The 10,472-nt window shown below is 45.4% G+C and overlaps 1 protein-coding gene across 1 annotated transcript; it reads left to right on the forward strand.

Moving 5' to 3' along the window:
• The first annotated feature begins 671 nt into the window (after positions 1-671).
• tmem88bl (transmembrane protein 88b-like) lies at positions 672-6,442 on the forward strand. The gene is made up of 3 exons (XM_030375323.1): positions 672-900; positions 2,172-2,466; positions 5,457-6,442. The coding sequence occupies exons 2-3, from the start codon at positions 2,173-2,175 to the stop codon at positions 5,682-5,684; spliced, it is 522 nt and encodes a 173-aa protein (XP_030231183.1). The 5' UTR covers positions 672-900; position 2,172; the 3' UTR covers positions 5,685-6,442.
• Positions 6,443-10,472: the final 4,030 nt, after the last annotated feature.

A 10,472-nucleotide genomic window follows, 5' to 3' on the forward strand; every position in this document is an offset into this window, starting at 1 on the left:
TTAAAGGTTGTGTCTGTTTTACCTCATTGATTCTCAAAACACAACGAGTTCTGTCCTTGTTTTTAGACAGATATAATAGTATGCACTCACCAACCCCCGATCATTATACACACACACAAAAACATGTGCGCACACATACACACTCACATTCACACACACACACACACACACACACACACACACACACACACACACACACACACACACACACACACACACACACACACACACACACACACACACACAGATTGCACTCACAATAATACAATAAATCGCACGGAATCTCATATCAATATCATTCTTTGGGGCCGTGGGTTTGGGTGGCTACCGGTCAATCAGAAAGTCGGAGGACACATGCTGGATCATGGGACAGAAAGACTGCCAGCCTCGCTAAATGACCGCTCGGTTAATGAGAGTAGACATGTTGATTAAAGGGCAACGCAAATCCATAGATGAACAAGAGAAGTTGAAATTATAATATATTTCGAACTAAAGTGCTTCTTCAGATCTTTAATAGCCTTGTCAACTTCAGTAGAGTAGGCTATAATCCTCGCGCAGATTTATTAATTGTTTAGTAAATGTAGGCCTACTAAATATTTTTTAAGCGCAGTGCGCGCGCGCATTAGTCGCGCGCTTTTGAGTGCCCGCGGGCTTCGCCACCACTATTGAACTGTTCTCACTGAGAAAGGACCGTCGCACTTGCGCGGCACTCTGGATGGTGAAGCAAGGCGGAACGCTGATGATCTTTTCCCGCGTGTGTTGAATGAAACATTGACCCCACCGCGGGGATATAGGAGCACTCTCAAAGAAAAGGAGGAAATAACACTATTTTTTTTCTTCTACACTCTCAGAAGTAAACAAATAAAATAGCGCAAGAGAAAGAAAACGCTCTATTGCAAGGTATGGGAGTAGTTCGTTATTCATGAAATGTATTTATTTTGACGCGTCCCGCTTTATTTGTCATTTGGCATAGGTCTTTTACGGATGCTTTTTTATTCTGACGCGTTACCAAGAAGTGGATCCAATGCATACAAAACCTCTGTTTAGCCTATAGGCTCTTTAATGGGAAGGATTCCCAGGATAACTGCTAATGACCTCCTCTGTTTATTCCAGGCACTGTGCGGTTAACGAGTTGTAAATTGCAAGCACATTGCACGGGACAGCTTGCTGTTATGTTTTCATTGAGAGATGTAGGCCTACTCTGATTGAATATACATTTAATTGTACAAGCTTGGTGCGGCTTCTGGATGGCCGAACCCTGATCGATTGATCAATACAATCGAAAAGAAGACTGATGGGTTGTTTGTATGTGTGTGTGTGTGTGTGTGTGTGTGTGTGTGTGTGTGTGTGTGTGTGTGTGTGTGTGTGTGTGTGTGTGTGTGTGTGTGTGTGTGTGTGTGTGTGTGTGTGCGTGCGTGTGTGTGTGCGTGTTTGTGTCTATTTATGTGTGCCCGCGCGCGTGTGTGTGCTTGGTTGTGCGCGCGCGCGCGCGTGTGTGTTTGCGCCTGTGTGCGTCTGTGCGTGTGTGTGGGTTAAAAATATGGACGCCGCATGTGTCGCAATTAAATTAATTGTAGAAATGGGCCTCATTTTAATGCCAGAGAAAATTAAAAATTGCCGCAAACAAAATACGATTAAAGGAGTGATTAATAATACATTTTCATTGGAACGACTTTGCTTTCATTTAGACACACAGTAGGCCTACAGTCAGGCAGGATACATCTACTTCTATTCGGCTCTTAACATAATGCTGTTTATAATTGATTAATCTTTCAAATGATTTATTTTGAAAGCTGAACATTCCCATTGCTAATGAACGTGTTTAACACGAGTCAGTGACTCCATCACTGTTACATCAACATCTCTTCCTTCCCTCCTCCTACTGCTCCCCCTCTACCTCCTTCCTTCCCCTCCTTCCATCCTCTCCTACTCCTTCCTCCTCCTCATCCCCGTCGCCCTCCTCTTCATCCTCCGTCTCCTCCTCCTCCTCTTCCCCGTTCCTTCTCCTGAATCTCCTCCTCCACTTCTCCACCTCCCCCTCCACCCCCCCCCCCCCCCCCCCCCCCCCCCGCCCACTCCTCCTCCTTCCTCCCCTCCTCCACCTCCTCCCCCCTCCTCCACCTCCCCTGCCCCGCCCACTGCTCCTCCTTCCGCCCCTCCTCCGTCTCCAGGATGTGTGGCATGGACGTGGACCTGGGGGAGGCGGGCTCCGGCGAGGAGGACAAGGAGGAGGAGTTCTGGCTGGGGGAGGAGGTGAAGCTGTTCCCCCCCCAGCTGGCCCACACGGGGGGCAGTGCGTGGGGCAGCCGACGGGGCCGGCTGGGCTGCCTGGCCTGTGGGGCCGGGCTGGTGCTGTGGAACCTGGGGCTGGTCCTGCTCAGTGCTGTGCTCCTGGCCACCGTCTTCTCCCTGGTGCTCCTACCCGCCCTGCTGCTGCTCTACGCCGGCTTCCTGTGCCACTCGAGGGTAAGGAGGAACCACATGCTGTCATACCCTCGTCTTCACGAGCAGCGATTCTTAGAGGTGACATATTTATACCACCAGGTGTGTGAGTTACAAGCCGTTTTGGAAAAAGGCCTCTTCTGACCTCACAAGTGGGCGTGTCCACCCAGATGTGTGCTGGATAGATCGGTCTACCAGCCTACCCAGTGGACTGTAGCTGCTCATCTACCCGTCATACATCTAGGTGGGAACGCCCACTTGCGATGTCAGAAGAGGCAGACTTTCAAAACGGCTTACAAGTGACGGCTAATCATACCCACACCTGGTGGTATAATATTTCAACTTTAAACTATCGGTCTGGAGCCCAAATTGGTATTGAGCCTGTTGGAGGTTGCTCACGGTCTGAAGATGCACAGAACACCTGTAACCAAAGGGACATCAATTTCTCTTTGCCTTTCGGGGGCTGGGAGAGAACAGTTTGTGAGCCCCTGCTTTAGAGCAACGTTACGCGTCTGTTTCCATTCCAAAGGCCTCGTCCAGTCCTCCACAGATCCATTTGTTATCGCCGTAGATTGCTAGGCTGACTGGTCGCCATCAGGTTGTGCCTATGCTACAAGCGAACGCATTTAAATATAATGTGGGAGAGGGACAAACACAAAGGGAGAGGAAAAACACAGACTGCGCAATCGTCTATTTCAGGTAGAGGTGTTTGTCTGGCCAAATCACTTGAAAGCGGCGAGAGGCTTTGACATGGTTACTCTTAGTGCTGCAACACTGCCATCGCCTCTCACCTGAACTAGTATCAAAACATCACAGTATAAACAACCTCCTGTCCATGGAGGCGAATTACAGCCGGACCGTTTTATTACAGTAAGTAAACTCAGCTTTTTAGATTCTGTATCAATGCAGGTGCAGGCCTCCGTCCCAAGAGGAGAGCACTAAGCTGGAGCATGGAACAGTTCATGTAGCGGACTATTTACCTCGGGACTCATCCCGCTCTCCCACCACCCCCCAGGAGTCAGCTGACGCTGGAGCAGGCTTTGATATAAATAGCCTATGCTAGTGATACATCGCTTATCGAGACGTTGGGCTTGAATTTGTCGAGGGCCAACTGTTTTAAATGCCCTCCATCCTAAATAGAAACCTTCTAGAACAGCTTGCTGACCCCGAACACAAGGCAATACTGTCTTGCCTGAATGAGTGGTGGATTTAGCCATTAAAATGTTTTATTAAGTGTTTGCCTTGGATTTATTGTGCTGATGGTTCAGTCGTTATATATTTCATTGCGATCTCTTCTCCTTGGGGGTGTGCCAGAGGCCTTGGCTGACTGGATGATTACATTTTGGAATCACTTCCGACCTGCCCGCCGAATTTGATTCGGCCAATTTATACAATTCATCCCATTCAAAAATGCCTAAGTCAAATAGATTGACTTAGGCAGGTAGTGATTATGGAATGTAAAAAGCACTCTGATTGGCTTTGGATATATCCAATGAGGCGCATTGAATCAGCAGCGTTAGGAGAGTAGAGCCAGGTTTTAGATTTAAAAATTGCCAAAATATGACTTAGGCAATTAGCTAGGAGGCTAACGATATGTGGATTTGGTCAAACCGAATTGGAGTAGTAGCTGATTGTACAAAAAGTTCACTTATAAAATGTTGAGCGCTAGAAAACGGCGTGACATGCCAGAAAGGGTAGGGAACCACTGTATTTAAACCAGTGTAATCAAGGCAGGAGGCAAGCAGAGTGGGAGATCTCTCTCCACGTGATCTGCAGTTTGATGGTTTGCTAACTGATGGAGCACAGAGCCAGGAGACCCCGGAGGAGATGAGGGCTCAGGATGGTTATGTCTTCCTCTCAGTATCAGATGTGCCCCGGCCTACTGATATGAAGTTCAAATGGGCCTTTATCCCAAAGCAGGGTTTGCATGCACAGGTTGTGCGTGTGTGTGTGTGTGTGTGTGTGTGTGTGTGTGTGTGTGTGTGTGTGTATGTGTGTGTGTGTGTGTGTGTGTGTGTGTGTGTGTGTGTGTGTGTGTGTGTGTGTGTGTGTGTTTGCGTGCCTGCGTGGGTGTGTGTGTGCATGTCTGTGTCAAATAAGCTTATGTATGTGGGTGTCAAAATTTCCCTTGAAGGATCCCAATAGGAAAATTCAGAGTAAAATTGCCTTTATAGAACCCACCATATCCAAAAATTGCTCAATCGTATACACGTGAAAGAAACGTGAAAAAAAGGGAGCGACAGACACCGATGAGGTTTGTTTCTTCCACACATTTGCATGTGTCTGTGTCTGCACATCAATCGTGAGCACAACAGTGACTGAGTGAATGCGACAGGAAGTGTCTAAGCTGCTATGGCGATGTTTCTATTGTGCTTTATCAGCGTGGTTCTCCCTCCCTCTATTGCATTGTTTTATTCCTCTTTCTCAAACTCTGTCTATCTGTCTCAGTTTCTCTTTCCTTCTGTTTCTTTCTTTTTCTTTCTGTCACTCTCCCTCTGTCTCTCCCTCTTTGTCTCTCAATTTGTCTTTCTCTCTCTCTCTCCTGCTGTCTCTCTCGCTCTTTGCCTCTCAATTTGTCTTTCTCTCTCTCTCTCTCTCTCTCTCTCTCCCATCTCTTGCCGATAACTCTCGCCTGACAATCTCACGTGATTAACATCCCCCCTGGGTTATTGACAGCTCTGAGCTGTGCTTATCTGTAGAGCGAGGCTGGGAAAGACTCAGTCACAGCCCACAGACTCTCAAACAGCCCACAATTTCACCCGGGACTTACGCACACACACACACACACACACACACACACACACACACACACACACACACACACACACACACACACACAAGAAGGACACACGTGTGTCAGCCACACACTTGGCTGACACAAAGCAGGCTTCTTCTAACCCAATCAGGGTTTGTCAATAAGAGGCTGGAACGGGTAATGAGGAGGAAGAAAAACACAACGCATGCGTCCGCCTGCGCCACAGCTGTAACACCCTTCGTCCGTCTCCCTCCCCCAGGTTCTGGACTCCAGCGCTGCCCTCTGTCGTTACCTCGACGACAACAGTTCCTCAGCCCTCATCATCCTGGGCTTCGTCATGATGTCCCCCTTGGTGGTGGTGGCGGCGGCCATCTTCTGTGGCCTGCTCCGTCGGTTGCGAGTCCTGGCCCTCCTGCAGCCCGTCACACGGGCCTGGTACCAGGGGAGCATCCTGGACTGGGCGGGCAGCCTGAACGCCTGGGTGTGATCTGTGAGGTCCTGCCGGACACACGTGGGCCCCCCCTGTTTGGAGGGGCCGGTTCCTTATGTGTACACTGGCCCCGTTTGTCTGTTGATGGAGAATAATTACAACTCAATAATCCGTTAGTGTACAAGTGTCATGTTTGTTTTGGATTTTGATATTGTTCAGCTCAGTGTGATGATGTCAAGAACTAAATATATATATAGAGCGTATATATTATGTTGTTTGGTTTCCGATATACAGTGAAATACGTGTTGCCGATTACACGATTGGAGGATGATGCTATTACGTCAGTTCGATTGGAAAAATATGTCACGCATCTGAGAATTGCCCAGAAACTCTGAGAAAGTGCAACATTTTCAGAGGTTCTTACAACACAGTCTCACAAAGCGATTGTTTAAGATGTTTTGGATGTTAAGTTAATCTTTGGTTATTATGGAAGAAATTTGGATTGTTGTATCCCTATCGGTTTTATGCATTTTGCAAATTACATCTCCGATTGGCATGCGTAATATATTTAATGGCATTGGCAACAAGGCAGAATGATGATCCCGTATTTGCCCACAATTGTTATTGAACTAAGCATTGTGCCATAAACCACAAACATTCCTGACATGTTTGTTTTGGTCTTTATTTATGTATGTACTTCATCCTTTTGTTGAACAACATGTTATCTATTTAAATGTTATTTATTATTATGCATATATTTTTTATGCATACCAAAATGTCCCTTTTTAATAAAATGCTTTTATTCAGTGCGGTTATTACGTGGTACATTCCTTAACCCGCCTCAATCCTCTCGCCGATGCCTGATTACAATGTAAGTACCAAGTTTAACTTGTGTGTCTGAGCCAAAGGACAATTGGCTCTGAGTAATTAAGGCCGTTTCAAAGAAGTAGCGTTGTAAACCCCCGCTTCATTTTAATTGGCTGTCGGTGTCGTATAATTATCTCATTCGTGGACAAATTAGGGAGGTTAATTGGAGCCATGTTTACTTCCATGTGTGTATTTTAGATTCCTTCAATGGACAAAACAAATGTTATTTTGACGCTCGTCCAACCATTTCATTTCTGATTACATATATTAAGGAGAGACACTGAATCAAGAACATTCTTTGGTATAATGTAATTGAAGTTGAGCTGCTGAACTATAGAATCGTAGTAAAGATAAACATGACACATTTTTTAAGGAATAATTGAACTGTATTGCAACATTGAAGACTAAAAATAAACCCTTAGAAGCATTTCTGTGATGCTTACATAATATTCGTTATGGTGAATGCCCTATCATATAATCATAATCTTGACGCAAACTCAAGAAAACTCTGGACAGAATTCAGACAAATAAACAAACTGCCTTAGATAATAACTTGGATATTTTACATCCTGGATCCTATTTTACCTTTGTTTTGGGTCAAAGCAAGCGTATGACAATTTCGGACATTTCGCTCAATACTGGTCCAGTATTGAACGAAAACTCTTCAGCCCTCAATCGTTAAACGTGCAGCAATCTGACTCTTTGGGGCAAAGCGTCCATTAATGTACGTTCTCTAAAGGTTCCCACTGACAGCCTCAAATTGTTAATATAATTGACTGACAACATTATGAAAAGTATCAAAGAAATCCCCCTCAAACTTTTGTTTAATCAGGTTTGTTTCTTAAGTATTGCTCAAGGAGAAGTCTCCCTCTGAAATCTTGTGCAAGAAATATCAATATTGTCAATACAATTACAATCCCCTGTAATCAAAGTCATTTGGATAACACTAAGCTATGCTTTCTCTAGTCCAACTAGACCACATCTTGCCTGTATTCCTCTCTAAAACTCTTAATCATGTTTTCGCTGTTCTTTTTCTGCAACATCTCAACTCTTCTCCTTGGGCGAAACTTGATTAGACACAATTATAAACAGACCGGATCAATGAAAAGGCAAAGACAAAAGTTTCATATTTCCGTCCGGATCCTTTCCATAACGCTGTTGGACACTTGTAAACAATCTCAGCAATCTCAGTGGCAAATACAAGCACTCTTACAGGACGTAGATTGACAGTGTAAATTGCAGCAAATTTCACACTGAGCGATCCTGCCCAATACTCGACCAATGTCAAAATTGCAGGCCGTATTTGCCCCTTAGAAACAAAATAATGTGAAAATAGGGTCCCGGTGGAATGATTCCAAAGCTATCCTTTAAGACCTTACAAAATCTTGAGACCTGAATCAATTACTGTAAATGCCAACAGGTTTCACTTTGTCTAAACACACTAAAGTCTGTTTTGGTTTAACGCAAATAGGTGGCTGTTGTTCACAGCAAGTCCTAATGATCATAATGGAGTCATTTTGTCTCCATTAAAAGGTCAGTAAAGGCAGAAATTCAAAGCAGTGTTTTTCAGTTGGAAAACATCCAGAAACTGCATGTTGTCCTGAACAAAAGACTAAGAGGATGTAACTGTTCGCTGTTTAAGGGCCTACAAAGCAATTAGGGGTTACGTAAGTTAGCCACACAGCAAAACATGCACATAAATGCAGAATATTTTTTTATTTCCATGAACTAACTCCCGTTTTGATTGTATTCCCTATTTTTAGTACCGAAGCAGTTCATATTCATCAGGTTGTTTTAATACAAATGAGGTCTTATTCATAAGAGTTTTTAGTCCCCAAGGTGTTAATACATGTAATCAGCGATTTGAAAGGTTCCCTGATGAGGACGCTTGGTGTGGGGAAGTGTGACCATGTTATTATGTCACCTACAATCAGACACTTTACCGGTCTCCATGACAACCTTGACGTGTTCAAAGGATTTTTTTATGGTTTAGTTCATACAGGTACACACAATTTATGAGGGAAGGATACTTTGAGATGCAAATTAGGATGGGATGTATGTTATTAATAAATCAGTAAAGTGTGTTTGTTCATACGTTAAAAAGTGTATCTCAGTTCTTTTGGAAAAACAAAGGATGTGCCGGCCTAGCTCCATGTCAGTTCAAGAGGCTACCCAGAGAAGACCTTGAGCCAATAGTTAAACACCAATGAAAGACAGTATACAATATATTACTGGTGTACCGCTTGTCTCAATAGCAGTACACACTGAAAGTGTGTGTGTGTGTGTGTGTGTGTGTGTGTGTGTGTGTGTGTGTGTGTGTGTGTGTGTGTGTGTGTGTGTGTGTGTGTGTGTGTGTGTGTGTGTGTGTGTGTGTGTGAGAGCGTGTGTAAGTGTATATTTGTGTGTGTGTGTGTGTGTGTGTGTGTGTGTGTGTGTGTGTGTGTGTGTGTGTGTGTGTGTGTGTGTGTGTGTGTGTGTGTGTGTGTGTGCGTGTGTGTGTGTGTGTGAGAGCTTGTGTAAGTGTATATCTGTGTGTGTGTGTGTGTGTGTGTGTGTGTGTGTGTGTGTGTGTGTGTGTGTGTGTGTGTGTGTGTGTGTGTGTGTGTGTGTACACACACACACACACACACCGTCATGCATTTCCGCCCTGGAACAGCAGCCTGTGTGTAATGCTTCTCTTGGCACACTGACAATTAGCACCCAAAGGAGCTGTGGCTTCCCTGTCAGCCCAGCCACAGTCCCCAGCAGGCAGCCGTCATCATGTCGCTGCATGTCATCCGCTCTACAGCAGCTCTGCAACACCTGGCACCAACCTACCTCCCTGGTATCTCACACCACCCTGCAGCCACCAAGAGCCCTCCGCTAGGGTCCTACCTCTCCATCGCCTTCTTCTGGAACTCTCTGCGCAGCCGGGCTTGCTACCTCACTCTCCTCCTTCAAGTCGTCCCACAGAATCCATCTCTTCAATCTAGGAAGGTCCCCGAAGGCTTTTAATTAGAATCATGACTCCTACTGCTCGTCAGCTACCGGTGCTGCTAAACCAATGACCCACTTGTTGCTGAGGGGGTGGAGTGTGGGCGAGTCTCAGCCAAGTTAGGAGGTGATGTCAAGATGTCTGTGAGGACTAATTGCTTAATTGGATCCTCCTCAGTTTTTGTAAAAGTTGTTCAGAGTCATTATGGCTTTTAATCAATTTTTTAATCCATCTGAATCTGTCTGTTACGTCTCGCCTCTCTCTCTCTCTCTCTCTCTCTCTCTCTCTCTCTCTCTCTCTCTCTCTCTCTCTCTCTCTCTCTCTCTCTCTCTCTCTCTCTCTGTCACTCTCTCTTTCTCTGTCTCTCTCTCTCTATCTCTCTCTCTCTCTCTCTCTCTCTCTCTCTCTCTCTCTCTCTCTCTCTCTCTCTCTCTCTGTCACTCTCTCTTTCTCTGTCTCTCTCTCTCTATCTCTCTCTCTCTCTCTCTCTCTCTCTCTCTCTCTGTGTCTCTGTGCATCTCTATCTCTCTCTGTCACGCTGTCACTCTCTCTCTCTCTCTCTCTCTCTCTCTCTCTCTCTCTCTCTCTCTCTCTCTCTCTCTCTCTCTCTCTCTCTCTCTCTCTCTCTCTCTCTCTCTCTCTCTCTCTCCCTCTCACCACAGGTGACTCTCTCATGTCCTGGTGATAATAATTATGTCCTCAGAGCCGTGCTCATAATGCCCTGTGCTTCCCGCCCCCCTCTGTCATCTGTGGATCTCAAGAGCTCTCGGCTCTCAAGCTCCAATGTGTAATTATGATTACGGTATTCTGCTGCAATCCCCGGCCATTTCTTGCCACTCTTGGCAAGAGCTGTCACACATGTAGAATACCCGTCGTTCACATTCTTTATCCCATGTGCGACTATTTGTATTTTGGGGAATTGGAGAAAAAATTAAAATTGGAAAAAATGAACCTTTGTAGAAAAAACAATAAAAGGTCTGCCCTTTGTGCCAGGAGCAATTTAT

The sequence above is a fragment of the Gadus morhua genome, chromosome 13 (assembly GCF_902167405.1).
Source record: "Gadus morhua chromosome 13, gadMor3.0, whole genome shotgun sequence".
NCBI classification, from domain to species: Eukaryota; Metazoa; Chordata; class Actinopteri; order Gadiformes; family Gadidae; genus Gadus; species Gadus morhua.

Coding starts and splice junctions, on each gene's coding strand:
- tmem88bl (XM_030375323.1), top strand. CDS start 2,173: ATGTGTGGCATGGACGTGGACCTGGGGGAGGCGGGCTCCGGCGAGGAG. Junction 2,467..5,456: donor GCTTCCTGTGCCACTCGAGG/GTAAGGAGGAAC, acceptor TCCCTCCCCCAG/GTTCTGGACTCCAGCGCTGC.